The sequence below is a fragment of the Dermochelys coriacea genome, chromosome 6 (assembly GCF_009764565.3).
Source record: "Dermochelys coriacea isolate rDerCor1 chromosome 6, rDerCor1.pri.v4, whole genome shotgun sequence".
NCBI lineage: Eukaryota > Metazoa > Chordata > Testudines > Dermochelyidae > Dermochelys > Dermochelys coriacea.
The window spans coordinates 14,028,793-14,047,353 of NC_050073.1; the positions used below are offsets into that span (position 1 = coordinate 14,028,793).

The following is an 18,561-nucleotide window of genomic DNA, read 5'->3' on the forward strand; positions in this document are numbered from 1 at the left end:
AAAAATAGAGTTACAGTTATTGCCCCACTTTATTGGTGCCTCACCATATGCTGTACAAGAACATCCGTTTTTTAAAAATATTCTTAATAGTTTCCATGCAGCCTCCCATAGAACCCTTTAATGTTCTTATGGCATGTGACAGGTCCTCATATCTTGATGGAGGGCATAGCATGAGCGCTGGGACGGAGTAGGATGTTGTGGAACCAGTGGCAATAACTTTAGCTCAAGCTTTAACCAAGCTTGTCCATAGAATGGGAGAGCAAAGGAAGCTGAGGAAGCCTGTTTACTCCTGGCAGCCCTCTAGAGAAGGCATGGGGACTGAGACTATAAAGACCTGCTGATTGAGTCAGTGCTGCTGAGTTTGGAAGGGTCCAGGTGGGGCGTTGCCTCAGGGGTGTGTGTGTGTGTGAGCGCATGGGAGAAGGGGGTAAAGGAAGCACTATGCATGATTATGATGAACTGCAGGAAGTTAGCTGGGTGAAGAGGGCAGGAAGCGCTAGTGCTTCTTGAACATCTCCTCGGTCCCTCTGCTTCTGGCAAACCCTCCACCCCTATCCCCCGCATGAGCCATATGTAAGAACTCCCAGGAAGAGGAGGCTTGTTCCCCTGCTCCCTCAAACCCTTCTTAATATTAATCTTGGGATACTCATCTGGGCCTACAACCCCCATTAGCTTTAATAGGCTCCCAAATTTTAGAGCGATGTCCTGGTCCTGTTGGTCAATGGGAGTTTTGCCATAGTCCTCCATAGGGGTGAAATCCGGGCTCCGCTAATCTGGAGATTAAGTATAACTGTCATTGCCTGGCATTTTCAACAGTACTTCAAGATGTTACTGGAAGGTAGCTCTGCATAATACCAAGCAGATAGGCATATTTTCTAGTTGCTCCTTGTGATGCCCTCTCTGTACAAGTCTCAGTACACTTCTCTATTTTAGGAATAAATGTGGGGGTGGGGGTGGTCCAGGTTTTACTCACTGAACCTTTTTAAATTAAATTATTCATGACCTTTTTTTTTTTCCCTCAGTTTTTATTGGCAGAGCTGAACACATTTTACTTGAAGTTTGTCCTGTGGATGCCACCCGAACACTACTTGGTCCTGTTACGACTTGTCTTCTTTGTCAATGTTGGAGGTGTGGGCATGAGGGAGATCTACGACTTCATGGATGACCCGTAAGCCAGTCCTTTTGTCTGTGCAGTGTCAAGCTTCAATTGTTTTCTTTTTAGCCTTGCTGCAGCTTCTTGGTGCAAGTAGCGTAGAAGTGGATCAATCTACTGGGGCAAAGAAGCCTTCCGCTCTGAGCACATGCTTTGTTTTCCACTGTTTACCTTGAGTGTTAAACATATCCCCTCTTGTAGGCTTCATGTGGTAGATAACTGGTGTCCGTATAGACCATTTTACATACGCAATATTAAATTTCAGTTTTTCTTGAACAAAGTTACCATATTCTTTGAAAATGTTCTATAAACATTTGAATTACCTGGAACACTTGTTTTGTTTGTGCGAGGCAGCACTGAACTCCACTTTCACATTTACAAGCCTGGTGCTACAGTCCTTAGACTTAGCTTTTAAGGACTGCATGGTCCAGCCTTAAACTCTTTTTCTTAAAGGTGCTTCTTTCTTGAGCTATTTTCCAACACTTTTCTGGTCCTCTGGAGCTTTTGCGGCACCATCTTGCAAATTAGAGGACCCTCTAGTGATGCATTTTAGGGCAAAGACCGCCCTTCCCCACAACAGTGCATGTACTAGTTACCTGTCCGATTACTCCTATTTCAGCATCGTATTTGTCCTTGCTGCTTTTATTGTTTCTGCAGACTGTAAGATCTGAGAATGCTTAGTTCTCAAGTTCAGTTTTTCTGTTAATTTACAGTGGTAATGTCACAAATTGGCTGACCACGCTTCTTAAGGCTGACCCTACCTCTGGTTTCAAGGGATGCTCGTTGTCTGTCACTGACCAACACAAAAAGTGTCTGTTCAGAATTTAGGGTTTCAACACTCCGAAGATCAGTTTCACTTGCAAGGCTTTGACTCTCAGAACTGAAAAGAAGGGTCAGTCCAGATTATTTAGTTGGATACAAGGACATTCAGCGGTAACAGGGGGTCCCCTGCCCTCTGGTGTTGGATTTACTGGTTTGAGACGTGCCTCCCATTTCAAAGGTAAGACAAGGTCTCTACCTCTTATTGATGAGCTCCTCTCCTTAGCAGCACACCCCATCATCTGGTCCCTGTGTTTGAGTTGAAAAAGCAACTCCTTTGCCCTCTGTTCAACCACATGGCATAACATTGAGACTAGAGAATCAGTCAGTAGTTTCATTGGCAACATGCTGAATCGCATTCTTTTAGCAAATTGAGTCACAAAAATGAGGAATTCATCTAGTGACCAGACAAACTCAACTCAAGTACCATGTCACCACCACCATCATTAGCTGCTATTTTGTTTCTCTTGGTAGATAAGGTGACTGCCATCAGCACATTTGAGATTCAGTTTTTCTGATTCATCAGCAGACCTAACTTCCGTAGGTCTTTTATGGAAGGCTGTGGAATCTAATGCCACTGGTATCTCATTAATATCCTCTGTCTGCTTGGTCTGATTGTGGTTCCTTCGTGCTTCCTATACCATCACATGAGAGATGGATGACATTCTACTCCTTTTTTCACCACCTGTCTTGGTGTTTACCACTCCAAATCACCTTGAGTCAAGAACCCTATTGATGGACTCTTCCAATTTTGAATTGTAAGAAGAAGAAGCTATTGGTGAAGAGCAGGGTGTTCTGGATACTTACTCCCTAGGTACACTCGAAACACATCCAGTCTGTTCCATTTGAAAACTGTTGTGGCCTCTCAAATCTTTAAAAAGGGATAAAACCTAGGATATTGTATTCACCACCTGATGCCTGAATCAGAGTCAGGATGCCTTATTCCTGGGTGATAAAACTGTTGCAGAGCCAGCCAAAGATTTAACCAGCTTCTGTAATCCTACAGTATTCAGTATAGGAAGCAATGAAGCTCTAAACTAAGACATTCATCTTCTCTCCTGATTCAGGGTCATTTGTGGTCTTTTCAACCATTTTAGATCCAGAGTGGTTAGAACTTTCTGGTCCTCCTCATAGAGCATCTAAAATTTACATTAATGGGCCGTGAGACTTAGTTTTGTTGCTCTGAGGCTTTTGTCATTCTGATATCCCACTTGTCCCATCAAAATTGGTGTGTTCCCACAGTTAAGAGCAGAAAAGCTCTGAATCCAGGAGGATTCTTCCTTAAAGAATCCTCCGGTGCAGTAGACTTAACTACTAGGTGCATGGCATCTGGAGTTACGCTCTCTCTGTATCTTCCTGTTTCTGGTATCAAGCCTTTTTCAGAAAGCCTGGAATAAAGCCATGGGCTTTATACTTTGGTCCTCGAGCGGAAGAGTGACTTCCTTTAAAATTCTTTCCCAAACGAAGAGCCCGTAACTAGCTTGTGTTCCTTCAACATTCTCAGTCTGAGTATGGCCCTTTCATCAGTGGTCACCTGGGACTCTTAGTTCTCCTTCCTTAGTTCTCCCACAAGCAGGGTTCCTCAAGGAATGGCTTTATAATCAAGGCACTTGAAAATAGCCAGCTTTCTGCTTTGCTGGCCTATTCTCCTCAATAGGTGTAGGTCAAAACAAGGTTTTTGAAATATTTTTGGTTTCTCTCTCTCCATTTGTCAGTCTGTATTTCCATTTTAGCCTATTTTAATCCTAGTCACACCAGACAATACCTTGTAATGAGGCTCCAACTATCCCTTGTTCTAGAGCCAGGAGTCTTTTTTTTAAATTGGAGTATGTCTCTCTGACTCCATCTGCATCAGACAGCAATTTATGCTCCATGTACCCTATTTTGTTTTCCCCAGAATACCCAGACCATTCTGTCTAACTTGAGATAGAGCAATGGTGTCAAACACGTGGCTCTCTAGGGCCACATGCTTAAGAAAAATGTGTATTTGATTATGAGTGGATGTGTTCCTGAGCTGTGTCATGCAGTTCTGCAATGGGGGAGGCACTAGAAGGCACCATCTCCCCTGCTGCTTCTACAGAGCTGCTCCTGGGGCTGCTGTTCTGAGCAGGTAATGCTGAGAGACTTCTGTCCATTTCCTGCTACAGCTGTTCAGCAGCTCCCTGGTTGCATTGTAGGGGAGAGAAGTGAATAGCTCTGGTTGCTTCATTGCCTGCTTTCCTGCCAGGCAGTGGGAGCCAAGGGAGCATGATGGTTTTGAGGGGATTTACCTGAGCCAAGGGGTAAGCTGTTCAAGGATGGATCCCTTCCCCTATAGAGCCACCACCTGCAGCCCAGGAGAAGGAAAAAGGGAAGCTGAGAATAAACATCCAATGGTGGCTCCCAAGTTCTCTGCCCCAGCACAGGTTAGAGCATCCTAGATGTATTCTAGCTTGCAGTAGCTGGGTATGGCCCCAAGGGACCATACACCAGCTGCAGATAGCAAGAGTTCAGTCCCCTGCTCATCACACACCACTTACACCAGGAGCTGCAGGAGGGAGGCGTAGGAGACTTGCATCAGCCCTGCACACATTGAGCTGGGGGAAGCCCCTGTGAGGGATTTTATGGGTGACTTCTGCTCCTTTTCCACAGCCTGGCAGAGACTGTCCCAACGTATTGTGGGTGGCCTCTGAACCTTGTCCTTTTTGACATATGTTTGGTGCTCCAGCTGAGCCCCAGCAGGTTAGAGGCTCTAGCGCAGATGTCATGAGCAAGCTAGAAATTCTCAAGGCAGGTGTATCTATTGTTTTAAGGTTTCAGAGTAGCAGCCATGTTAGTCTGTATTCGCAAAAAGAATACTTGTGGCACCTTAGAGACTAACAAATTTATTTGAGCATAAGCTTTAGTGAGCTACAGCTCACTTCATCGGATGCATTACGATGAAGTGAGCTGTAGCTCACGAAAGCTTAAGCTCAAATAAATTTGTTAGTCTTTAAGGTGCCACAAGTACTCTTTTTTTTCTATTGGATTTTAAAAGAACTGGGAAGGAAGCATCATAGTTACCCTGACATGTTCATTCCCCTACCCTTACATAGCTTTCTAGTTCCCGGTCTCTGCCATGCTGCTCCCCATCCCCTCCACCTTGCCCCAGTAGCTCTGTCACTCTCTGTGCTGTGCTCCCCATAGTTGTGTTTCACGTAGCAGCTTGGGATGCACTCAGAATGGAAGACCAGGGGAGGACTGAGCAAAGAGAGGGAGCATGTTGGTGAGTGAACACAGAATGTTTTGTTTTGAAAGAATGTATACAGTAGAAAGTGAATACAGAGAATTGTTGGCTGAGCTAGGTGAAGTGTGGACATCTGCCTTCCAAAGCATGGTACTTGGAATAGTTTGCTACTAAAATACTAATCACTTAATGTGTCTGTTTCAGGAAGTTCAATAAGAAGTTGGGTCAACAGGCCTGGCTAGTTGCTGCTATCACAGTCACAGAGTTTCTGATTGTTGTGAAGTACGACCCTTACACCCTAATGCTGTCCCTTCCTTTCTACATTACCCAGTGCTGGATCCTTGGAATCATACTTGTGCTCACCTGGACAATATGGCGCTTTTTTATTCGGTAAGTAAAGGTGATAGCACTCAGATTCCAATGAGCACCGGTGCACCAAGGCCAGGCTTAGCCAGCCCATGTGAACAGTCGCTTATTGTAGAACAACGACTTTCAAAGTGTATCTTTTAAAAACTCTATAGAATTTTGAGTTTCCAGGGGAAACGCATCTCACCAACAGCCTATTGAAGGTATACAATTTTAAGTCTGTTTGGGAGACTTGATTAGGTAGTCTTCAACACATAATATCCACAATGCTTGACTCTGTTTAGTATAATTTAAATATAAATGTAACCAGAATCCTGACAACCAACTTATAACTACTTGTTTTAAAGAACTTAACCAGAAATCTGAAAGCTAGTCTGTGACCCTCACACAGTGGTGTATACTTTTGAAGGAAAGACCAACTGTATACATCAGATGCTCAGTATGCCATGGCCACAGCTGTCATAAGTCATTAGGGATTTTGGGTGCCCAATTTGAGACCCCCTTTAAAGAAGACCAGTTTTCAGAAAGTACTGAGTAACCCTCTCTAAAAATCAGGCCTCATTAAGACTTTTCTCAAGTTAGGCACCAAATTCACTGGTGACTTGTGAAAATTTTGGCCTATGTTTTTAGACCATCTAGCTCTGTTTCTAAAGTTACTTTCTGACACTGTCTTTTAAGGCTACATACATGCCAAATTGGAATTATTTTCAAAGCCTCATTTGAATGATCAGAGTGCAAATATTGTCTGAAATCTAAGTGATGAGGCCCTCACTGTCAAAATGCAAAAATGGCTCATGATTTTTGTTGCAGCTTCATAATAATAATTAATAATGCTGTATGGTGACCAACCATTGGACATTTCAGCCCGAAAATAATTTGAGAAGATTTCTGAATAAACTACTGAAAGTAGGGGATTAGTTTTAAAAGTACAATCTCAATCTGGATGAAAAACTCCAGTAGTTAATGCGCAAGATTTACCCAGACTGCATGTACATACGTGCAACAGATGCAAAATATATTGTATGTACCATAGCGGGAATGTAGTTGTTGTAGAGATGGTGGGTGGGAGATGTAACGTTTCCAAGATGATAAACATACATCTTTGACAACCACAGCAGGTGCATATGCATGATCTATTGATTTTATATGCTCTTGGCCACTTGCCTAGATGGCAGGGCCCCTTTCAAAAGGTTACATTGTTCTCACTAGAGTGCAGAAGGTAACCCAAGCTGAACTGATTGCGATCGTGATGTGCACTTCCCTGAGCATCTACCACAGGAGCAGGAACTCTCTTCTCCCTGCTAAAATATCTTAATACAGAGGAGAGACTAGTTCACAAGCACTTCCGGCAGCCAAATAGGAAGCGTTATTGTGTGTGCCTGGCAAACAGTTTTCCTGCATGTTGTCTGGGGACAAATGCATGGCATGTATTTTCTCCATGGGACTAGCCCTAGTATTGTCACTTGGGAAATAAACAGCTGAAGATGCATAACTCCAATTGCCCTCCTGGTATAGTGCTCTGTCAGGGGAAATGAAGATGGTAACAAAGGTCAAAGAGTTAAATAGACCAAGAGTGAGAGGACCAAAGGTAAATATGAGTTATAAGTAGGGCTACGTTTTAGTCACTGGTATTTTTAGTAAAAGTCATGGACAGGTCATGGGCAGTAAACAAAAATTCACAGGCCCGTGACATCATGGGCCTGTGACCCATCCATCGCTTTTACTAAAAATACCACCATGACTAAAATGTGGGTGGCAGGCTGAAGGCGCTCTGGGGGTGCTGCAGATGCTGACCTGGGAACCCTGCTGGTGGTGAGGAGGGTGGGTCAGGGAGACTGGTGTGGACCTCTGCTGGGGCTGGCAGGGGCTTCCTACCTGGCTCTGCATCCCTGCAGCTCCTAGGTGGTGGAGGTGCCAGGGCAGGGGCTCTGCTGCTCCTGCCACAAGAGCCGGCTGCCACAGCTCCTGTTGGCCGGGAATTGCAGCCAATGGGAGCTGCAGGGGCAGGGCCTGCGGTCATGGGCGGCATGGAGGCTGCCATGCGTGGCCCCTCTCCCCAGCACCTCTGCTGCCTAGGAGCTGCAGGGCCATGCCTGTGGGAGCCAGGAAGCCCCCCACCCCAAGGTAAGTGCCCCCCCAGCCCTGAGCCCCCTCCCACACACCCAAACTGCTGCTGCTGGCCCAGGGGCTGCCTGAGCTGGGCAGCCCCTGCACCAGCTCTGGTCGCTGCAGAAGTCACGGAAGTCATGGAATCCATGATTTCTGTGACCTCTGTGACGGACTCGCACCCTTAGTTGTTAGAAGTGTGCTACATTGCTGTTTTCCAGGTTGAGTTTTTTCTCTAATTTCCTGACATACAATCTAAATATGCACGCTCAGTTTGGACACTGCTCAAGTGTGACAATACCTCTGTGTGAAGAAATAGAAGATGTGCCTTCCTCTTCTATAATCAGTCAACGGGTGTGGTCAAAGGAAAGAGGCCAGCCTATGGATCAGGTCCTGCATGGCAGCTCCCCGCTACACTTGTGCAGAATACAGCCTGTGTTCATTATACTTCTGGGCATGGTGGTAACTATTTGTAAGTACTAGCACTAAATGTAAATAAACTTTTTTCATCAACTGAATCCGTACCCTTCCTTACAAGATAAAAGAAGTCCTTACAAACTTAGTGCTGTAGCATTAATCAGAATGAGCCAAATTATCCCTGTCATAATGACACCAGGATATATTTGTCCAATTGTTTTTATTGTAAATCTAAACGGAAATGCTTGTTTAAGTCAGTACTAACAATCTAGTTTTGTTTTTAGTGACATTACCTTGCGGTGTAAGGAGATAAGAAGACAACAGCAAGAGCACAAATATGAAAAGGACAAATGCTTAAGCAATGGTGATGGACATTCTCCAGTACCAGATGAACAAAACGGGAACAAACTGAGGGAAAGAAAACTTTGAACTCAAGCAACAGACTAAGGGCTAAGAGAGTAACCGATAAAAGTCAGCTTGTTTGACTTGACTCTCAACCTTATTCTACCTAGAAAACTTTCATTGTTTACCCATGTCTGAAAATCTTCTGGGAAAAGATGTCACTATGACCCCCTTCGAGTTAAAGTTGGAGAAAGAAACTACAATAGACAGAAGTCAGAACCTACACTACTGAAAAAGAAAGGATCTTTGCGTGTGTGTGTTTTTATAAATGTGTCTGTTCCTTGCAAAATCAACAATTATGTGGAGTTTTAAATTTCAATGCAAAGGGAATCCAGTGATCCTATTTCCAGTGACCCTGATATTTCAGTTTTGACACTGTTTGGTGGGCCATTAGGAACACCCATTTTATGGACTAAATATACATGGCACTGAACAATTTTGTATTTCTGCTGAAACTACCTTGAGCTGTGAAGTAATAATGTAATGTTGGTTTCATCCACCTATTAGCAGAAGTTCAGGGACAGAACTGCAGCAAGATAAACTTAGTGATGTGACTGGAACGTGTGAACAAATTGCATAACTTGCACAGCATATAATACAGCACACAATTGTTACATTCCCTACAATGCTGGGGTTTGCTGTCTTTCTCAAAGCTGATTTACATTACCAGGGTGCAACCTATGACTGTTTCATAGTAGATCATAGCACTGATTATTCAGAAAACCTCTCCTTTTGGTTCATTTTTATCCAGGTCATCTCTCAACATAATTGAAGTTTAGATCAGAAAGTTAACCTCCATTGCCTAATGGAGTAAAGTGTATTACAAACAGAAAACTGGAAGTTAATTCCATCAAGATCTTAAGTTATTTGCCTTATACTTACAGCATTATTTTTCTTTGCTTGCCAAGACGGCTGCATTCTTTGCTTCGGCTTTAAAGGCAGGTCAAGTTCTGCCATCCTTCAGAGTTGTCCTATTCCTCCCAGTGCTAGGTCTGAGCTTTTAGCAACCGTAAACCAACTGGAAAATGTACGTTCTGCTGGCCACTTGCACAATAGACACTAAACGCTTTGCTGTCCTAGCTGATGAAAGAATAGGGTTGACGATCACTTATAGCCCTATCCTGAGTAATGAGAGAGAACTGCTGTCCAGGCTAGCTAGCATTCTTGCCAGTGACTGACTCATAACAACATTGGAAAACTGATGTTCATTTCTAATGTCACTGCTCCTAGAACGTAGTGGCCGCAGTAGAACATCAACTTGTCCCATATTGTCCTAGATGCAGGTCTCTGTAATGTAACAGATTGAGAACTTTAACCAACCTAACTTCTTCTAAAAATGCAGCAGTCTTATCTGGCTATTAATCATATTATACACTACTTTTGAGAGAAGCTTATTTATACGGAAGAAAATAATATAAATACGAAAACAGAGCAGAAGCTCAATTTCCAAACTGCTTTACCCCAAACTTTCAACGGTAGCTGGAGACTCGCAAGCCAAAGCTGCTGGCTGCAGCAAAGCACAACTCTTTGACCCATTTTGGGCGTATACTTGAATGGTAAGCAAAATCAGTGTCTCTCTTCTGTTGATAGTGACGCAGATACTTTTAAACAATGTGCAACAGAATAGAACTTAATTAAAAATTTTACAGTATGAGTGCATCTAAAAAGCTCAACAAATGAAGCAGAATTTCAGGGCAAAGGCTTAGTGGAGTATGGTGGCTTCCCTTCATGATGATGATCAGTAATTTGAGGGGAGGTTGATCAGTCGGACGAGTCATATGAGACTTCTTCCTTGGTTGAGCATAATGTGCTACTGTGAGCCATTAAACAGCTGCTGTTAAGCTTTAGGATTTATCTGCTGTAATGTGGTGATGAATGCTATGGCTGTGTAACTAGATGTTAACAAATCCTTAAATGGACAGAGGCTGAGTTGAGCAAATCATTTTATTTTTAAACTTTTTCCACCCCAAGTTTTACTTTTACACATTCACATTTATTCATACCAGTCTTATCAACTGTTGGCTGACTGTTAGTAGGTAAGTACTCATGTACATGTGCTAATGTGGTCCCTGCTGAGCAAGACTCAGATGTGTATCTCTTCATTCATTGTTTGTGCTAGTTCACACCGTTGTCCCTTTTCTGACTTGTCTTTGGGTGCGTAAACATTCCCATTTCGGTTTCATGATTCTGGCAGGTGGAATGGGGAGAACTTGGCATTTTACTCCCCTCCTCCCCCAGGACTCTGATATGCAAATTTGAAGGAATTATGGAAAATGCCCACTTCCTAATTCCAAAGCTGGTGTACTAGACAAAACACTAATTTGTGTCTATCTACGTTCACTTCAACATGGAGCTTTTAAAGTTACAGGCGGGATAACTGAACAAATAAAGTATTTGCTGGTGTATTCTTGGGTACAACCTGTCTGTGGTTTACTTTTACACTACCTATTGTAGGTATGGAGGTGCACGGCTAATAGGACACCTTGTGCATTCCTGTGAGCAGAAAGCACCATTAGATTGCCACTGCATGTAACGGGATTTTTGGACAAGTGGCCCGTAGCATAACAAATTTGTCTAGATGTTCATGGCCACATTTCCATGTGGCAGTCCCCTCCCCTTCCCTAAAAGGTAACTAACTTCGAATGAAATGGCTCTGAATTAAAAGATCTTAATCATAAAGTGAAACAACTTGGGTTATTCTAAACTTACTAAAATTATGTCGTGTTCTTATTGCTTCCCTTGTGTGGATGTTTTGCATTGCTGGTGAGATCTGGCCATTGAAGTCTAACTTGTTTTTAGGAGTCCCTTATAATGTATGCTTCCATGCACCACTGTCTAAGGGCTATGCCCTAAAAGCATGCAAGATTTCAAAGGAGCTGGTATGTGGAGCGAAGGAGAGCTGCTAGGCCCTGAGAAGTCCACTAAAGGTAAGTGGGACATGAAATAAGGAAGGTTGTTTGCCCCTATGGAGATATGAAGGGAAAGTATCTACCTCCTCTGCCTTGTACATCCCTGTTTTATCCCATATCTTCTCACCTTAGTCTGATGGTCCCTTGTACAACTCTATTAGCTTTCCGAGAACCTTCGTTTTGCCTGGTCTAATAATGCACTGAGATTTGTCCTGGAAATTAGGTATCTAGGTTGAGCTGCTGTCTCCAGAAGGGAAAGAATGCAGCATAAATAACAGCAAGGTTTTTCTCACCCACCCAACATGTTCAGCCCATGTTAGTGTTGTTAAGTCATGTGCCAGCTGGGAGATGGTGATTACCTGGTAGTACTGCCAAGACTCCTATTCACAACTAGAAAAATAGAAGTATGGGGGCTGCTTCTCCTCCCCCCAGACCACATCTATGTGGACTACCTACCTGTGGGACTCTGGCTATTTGTGAAACATCAAACCTTGCAGACAGCTTCCTCTAGAGAGACCATCTGCCAGCATTCTCATTGCTGGCTTTTGGCTTCTCAACATGGGGCTGTTGGAACTCCACAGCTCTTAAAGATCTTTTGACACCTCCATTCTCTCTGTGGTTTCCCCTCAGCGGTTCAGTGCCTAATATTTCCCTCTTTCCCAGGGTTATAGCCACTGAATTCTGTCAGAAGGCTCATAGACACCTTCACATTGCGCCTGAAGCTTTTAACGGTGAGCGTGATTAACGGTGGAACAATGGTGGATTCTCCATTTCTCAAAAAAAAAAAAGGAGGACTTGTGGTACCTTAGAGACTAACAAATTTATTTGAGCATAAGCTTTCGTGAGCTACAGCTCACTTCATCGGATGCATTCAGTGGAATGCACTGAACGCATCCGATGAAGTGAGCTGTAGCTCACGAAAGCTAATGCTCAAATAAATTTGTTAGTCTCTAAGGTGCCACAAGTCCTCCTTTTTCTTTTTGCGAATACAGACTAACACGGCTGCTACTCTGAAACTCTCCATTTCTCGAATCCTTCAAATCAAGACTTGGACTTCTTTCTGGAAGATACGCTTTAGTCAAATAAATTCACTCAATACAGGCATAACTAGGTGAAATTCCATGGCCTGATGTACAGGAGGCCAGATTAGACATAAATGGTCCCTTCTGGCCTTACCATCTACTCCTTGAACTTGCTCCTTATTCTCAGCAAGTTGCAGCTCCCTATTTTGCTGGTGGCCAAAGGAGAATGAGCTCAATCTGCGTCTGACACATCATGACCACGAAGAAACCACTTCTCTTGCACTGTCTGTCCATCCCTCTTGCCTGGGAAGTGTGCCAGCGGGGGGAAAACCCTGGTTGATAACCTTCCTTGCTGGGGTGCCACTTTTCACTCTTAACTATTAAATTCTCACCTGGCTAAGACATTAATCTAGATGCCTTATAACTGAATGGGCTCTTGTAAATATCTGCGTGTTGGGCACCAGCTGAGAGGTTCATTGGTGTGCGTTGCCTCCCCGGCAATGCAGAGTTGAGGCCTGATCACCAGAAACCTATAAATGGAATTTTTTTGTAACTTCTTTCTCCAGATCTCTTCTCCGATTAAGATCTCTTATTAAACTTGAATAATGAATGTATCACTAAATGCAGTGCCATTCTATCTCCTAGTGCCCCATTCTTCAGTTGGCATAGATACACTGCCGGTTTAATCTTTCCAAGCTTCTTAAACCTCCAAGGATACTGATGTAAACACAAGATAATGTGTGGTAACAACACATAGACTAGGGGTTCTCAAACTGGGAATTGGGACCCCACAGGGGGTCACAAGGTTATTACACGGGGGGTTGTGAGCTGTCAATCTCCACCCCAAACCCTGCTTTGCCTCCAGCATTTATAATGGTGTTAAATATATTAAAAAGTGTTTTTAATTTATAAAGGGGGGGTCACACTCATATTTGCTATGGTATGTGAAAGGGGTCACCAGTAAAAGAGTTTGAGAGCCACTGACATAGATGCTGCTTTAGTGATGCTCTCATTAAAATATACTCTGAAAAAATAATTGTAGTTTGTGCACTATGCTGAAAGCTTAATTTGTAGCTTAGTGCCCAGCCAGGGATGTGCAGGAAAACAGGTTTGTGCCCTAGAGAGTTTGCAATCTAGATAGACAACATGTGGAGTTAATGGTGCATGGGGAATTTAAATAACTGACACCAACATTCCTGGACTATTGGTGAACTTAATTGGCAAGAGGTTTCATAGCATGCCTCATCTCTGTCTCATTTGTACATTACGAACCTAGAGCTACCAACCCGTGTATAAAATGAGCTAAGGCTTTCCCTTCTCTTTCTGAGGCATTGTTCTTTTAGTTTAAACCTACCTGCTGCTTTGGCACTTCCATTCTGGTTAATTTCAGCCCAGGAGGAGTGCTTGTGGATGAAGCTCTTGGTTTATTCCCTAAGCCTGGCTACAGTGCGTCAAGCTGGATCCAGATGAGTGATCATCCTGGCCATGTAGTGAGGGGAGGAAAGAAATTGCCTTTCCCCATGGATCTAAAAAACATCAAACAATCCCACTCCTATGCTGTGGGGAGGGAGTGGAGGAAAGAGCTTGCACTTGTAGTACCTTTATTCAAAGATCTCATCGCTACTTCCTCACAGAGCTCTTGGTAAGTAATCCACCCGCCTCCCACCCCCTTAAGGGTGAAGTAAAGTAAGCGTCGAGGCGAAGTCAGTTCCCACTGCGAACAGATGCCCTGTCTTAGCTCTAACCACTAACGGCAGGATTCCGAAGGGTTGCCAATTAGACATCACTGTGTGTGGCTTATTTTTGCTCTTAGCCATTAGGATGGTCCTAGAATGTTGCATCTTGTAAGATGATGCTGAGAACATCCAGGAAGAGGAAAGGCTACTCCCGCAAAGTGCACTATCTTCACCCTACCCCTTTCAGTTTGGCCTCCATGCACCTCCTCCAAGGTACAATCCACTCTGACTCAGCTCCAGTTTGAGCTTTCAAATCTAACCCCTACTTAATAGGTCAAGGGGCAATGGGCTAGGAATGAGATTCCCGAGGGGCAGAGTGGATTCAGGGTGAAGATCTTGGAAGTGCTATATCTGAACAATGCACCTCCCCTCCAGGACTTTAGAAGAGGTGAGTAAACGAGGTTTAATTCTGGTAAGAAACTTCCTCTTCCCCTCCTAAAAAAGAGAGGGGTGGCTGGGGGAGACCTGTGCTCAATTTTCACTCAGTCTCTCACTCCAACCTGCTTGACTGGTGGGAGTGGGGTGAAGGTGATAGGGCAGAAAGGGGTGCATTCAGTCATTCAACGGTTTTCCCTCTGGTCTGTTGAAAAAGCAAACGTGTCTCCTCAGCGTGCCAGGAGGCTGTTGGCTGTCCTACAGCAGCTGGAACATGCAGGGGAGAGATCATACAGGGCTCTGAGTCATCAGGCCCAGAGTGCAGATATGCTATCTACATCCAGTCCAGCTGTGATTCTTCCCCTTCCCAGCCCCAGCTGTTGCTGTGGTTCTCTAGCCCCAAACACCCAACTCCTTCTGTTGTAGCCTTGGGCCGGTGCAGCTTCTTTTTAGAGAGTCCCATTCTGCTTTGTAGAAGGGCATGGCTACACTTGCAGATGTAGAGCCCTGCGAGTTAAACCAGCCCTTGGAGAGCACAGTAGGGGAAGCGCTGCAGTCTGTCCACACTGTCTGGTTCAAGTGCAGGGGCGTGGCCACATTAGCAGCTCTTGCAATGGCCACAGAGGGCAGTGCATTGTGGTAGCTATTCCGGCATGCAAGTGGCTGCAATGTGCTTTTCAAATGGGGGCGGGGTGGAATGTGACAGGGAGTTGTGTGTATGTGGGGGGGGAGACTGGGTTTTGGGGGGCTGAGAGCATGTCAGCATGCTGTCTTGTAAGTTCAGACAGCAGCAGCCCCCCCCCCCCGCCTCTCAAGCAGCATTCCACAGTAATGGGTTGCTTTGTCCCGGAGCAGATAAGTAGCTGGCTGTCAGAAACGGAGCTTTGAAAGGGGATATCCGCATGCCTGCAGCTGATTCCAAACAATGACCAGCATGGCCACTTGACTTCAGGGGATTATGGGATGTTTCCAGGGGCCAATCACAGTGCAGTAATGCAACACCTCATCCACACTGATACCTGGGCGTTTCAACCGGGGCACAGCAAGCTCTATGCTTCTCATGGAGGTGGATTGCCAGGAGCGCTCCAGCTGCAGAGTCCAGGCGCTCTAAGTGCCTTGCCAGTGTGGACGGGTTGTGAGTTAGGGGCTGCTTTAATGCACTCTAACTCGCAAATGTAGCCATGCCCTAAGAGTTGTCATTCCTGTGATCTGCTATTGAATAACAGGCTTGCTTTTCCCTGTGCTAGCCAAAGCATTTCCTCTGAAGTAGCAGGGCCAAGGCAGATACTTTGCCACATGTGCCTGGTGGCTAGATCCTACATCTGCCAATTTTTCAAGTGCTTAACACCTCCAACTGGGACAGGTCTTCAACACTGCTCAGCATTCAGCGGTTCTCGTTGTATGTTGAGAATGGGCTCTGGGCTCCTACAAGCTCTAGTCCACGCCCTTTAAACAAACACCGCCCAGACTCGTAGTTTGGTTTCCTTTCCTTTCTTGTTTATTTCCCCTGTGATCTATGTGTCTGGGAGAGAAACTGAACTGACACCCTAGGAGCCCGGAGCTGCCTAAGTAGCCAAAGAACAGTTGCGCCAAAGGAACCACCTGTGCAAAATCCATGCCCTCCCTACCCCCCAAAAGTGGCCCCATCTATGTCAAGCTACAGTGGCCACCTTGTAGGGGGAAGCTAATTCTCTGTAGTGTGAGATTAATCAGGGTGCCAGTAGGAGTGGATGGGGTATTTGATGTACAGACATCTGTCCATTGGGAACTGGCCTGCCACTGAGCAGCTATCAGATGATTTAGTTTAATTAACTAGTGACATTCTCTGGACACATTGCCAATCTGCCCGGCAAGCCTCTCCTTGTAATTGTTACAGGCTAAATAGCAGGGTTGACATTTCCTTCATGCATGGCCCTCTGCAAGACCATAAGTGACCTAAAAGTCCACTCTGGTGCTCTGCTGCCCAAATGTAATTAAAACCACAGGAAATCAAACATTAGCTGATGTTTGCATGGGCTGCTTGAGGTTGTCTATCTGGGTTGAGGGGTTTTGAAGTGTGCATAATACTGAGGGTTTAGGTTTCTTTCTAAAAAGCTCTGGGCTGGCACCAAGTGTCCATTCAAATAAGACATGCAGCCTAATCCCCATTGTCAAGTGCTTTTGGAGCTATGGGTGAAAAGTGCTATGTCAGAGCTTGGAGGTAGCATTAGTAATCAGGCCGCCTTTGTCAGCACCCAAACCTCTTTCCAGATGTTGTCAGGTCTCCTGTGCTCAGCTGTTAATTTTTCCATTAAATATTTTGCTTAGTTCTGGGAGATAACCATGATGATGAAGCTTCTGGTTGATACAAGACCTTGCCTAAACCTAGTCTGTGTTATAATCCCTATCTTTTATAGTCCTCTTTAGCAGTTGATCTCAGTGATTTTCAGCATCATTATCCCCATTTTACAGATGGGGAAACTGAGATAAAGAGAGCGAAGTGCCTTGCCTAAGGTCGCCCAACAGGGAAGAGGCTAAGCTAAGAATAGAATTCTGGTCACCTGAATTCCTGTCCCGTGCTCTATCCACTAGGAAACACTGCCTCCCTAAACTGCTTTAAACGAGGGAAAACCCCTTTTGTATCAGTTTAAATCTATTCTATTGATTTAACTTGTATCTGTGAATGTACTAACACAAGGTAAACTGCTATAAGCCAGGTTCAAACCCCCTAGAGCAGTGTCTATACAGTGCTCTGATTTAACCAAATCCATTTAAAATAACACCTTTTGTTAAACCAGTGCAACTTTAGGTGTAGACAGGGCCTAACTAAGAAACACCTCTTCCCATGCTTATGCAACATTGGTCGTTTGTTTTTAAAGAGACAGTCTTCAATGATACCTTTTGTTCTGTCTGTACAGTACAGTTGGATCCTGGTCTGTGATGAGGGCTCCTAGGAATTACAATTATCCAAATAAACATCTGGGGCTCCTGGGTATTACAATAATACAAATACAGGATACTATCAGAAGAGGAGCAACTGTTAGAAATGCTATTTTTAGGAGTAACTTCTAAGAAGCATAGAGGCTATAAAACCATCTTGAAGCAGTGAAAATCTGTCCAGCTGTGGTTGTAGATCAGGGCTCTTCTTAGCCACTAGAGGATGCTAGCGTAACAGGAGTTAGGAGGCTCTGAGTAGCACAGTAAAGGACCTTTTCAGTAAGTGTAAATTAAAAAGCACTAGTGTAAGAGCTGTCCATTATACAAATTGTTTTGAATCAGTTGTACACAATGAGACCAGTTCCACAGGCTGCACAGTCTGACCCATGAGCTAGCCTGTAAGTCCTAGGGAGCTTCATTTATTTAGAGCATGGCCTGGGATCTGCTGAAATCCAGAGCCTAAAATGGGCCCTGAAGCCAGGCTCTGTTAGGAGAACGGAGAGGATAAATTGCTACAAATAAATTATTAGTTGAATTTAGCCTCCTGCCTGTGCAATGTCCCTGAGCATATTGTGATTCTCTTCCACTTATTAGATGTGCTTCTCTGAACCCCCCGCCTCCCCTCGGGCCATGGACTGGTTGCAAATCGTTTGCTGTGACTATGTGAAGCTAAGTTTGATTGGGGTGAGGAATTGGTTGTGATTGGTCACATAGTATCATTTCTGTACCCTGTCCCCTAACTGGCTGCCCAAATCTCCTCTAATGGGGAGGGTGGATTGACAAAGTCTCCCTGGGGTTCTCTCTGAATCTCTCAGGGAATGAGGCGAGTTAGGGGAAAGGAGCAGAGAAATAGTGGTAGGGAATGCTAGAAATCCTTACGCTTCTCTTTCTGGTCACACAGGTCTTGCCCCGCAGGCATCCTGCCCAAAACTGGATTAAAGCACACTCAGAACCCCTGTACTAGGCCTTAAACTTAAAGGCAGTGCGACCCCCTTCTGACAACAAAAATTACTACACAATCCCAGGGGTGCAAAGCCTGAGCCCCACCTCTCTGGGTTGGGGGGAAGGGGAAGCTGAAGCCCCAGGTGGGAGGCCAGTCACCTGAGCCATGCCAACCAAGGCTGAAGCACTTGGG

At 44.6% G+C, this 18,561-nt stretch overlaps 1 protein-coding gene across 5 annotated transcripts in view; it reads left to right on the forward strand.

Annotated features, from left to right (window-relative positions):
- The window catches only part of PTDSS2 (phosphatidylserine synthase 2), a 68,345-nt gene extending 57,464 nt beyond the window's left edge, over positions 1–10,881 (forward strand). For 3 of the 5 annotated variants that reach the window (XM_038405534.2, XM_043517905.1, XM_043517906.1), the window contains 3 exons: positions 1,023–1,168; positions 5,382–5,567; positions 8,351–10,881. In XM_038405534.2, the coding sequence (XP_038261462.1) occupies positions 1,023–1,168; positions 5,382–5,567; positions 8,351–8,495 (477 nt within the window). In that variant the 3' untranslated portion in view covers positions 8,496–10,881. Of the gene's footprint in view, positions 1–1,022; positions 1,169–1,866; positions 2,154–5,381; positions 5,568–8,350 lie in introns of those variants that run through there. The other 2 variants (XR_006282458.1, XM_038405540.2) reach the window with 2 other exon arrangements.
- Positions 10,882–18,561: the final 7,680 nt, after the last annotated feature.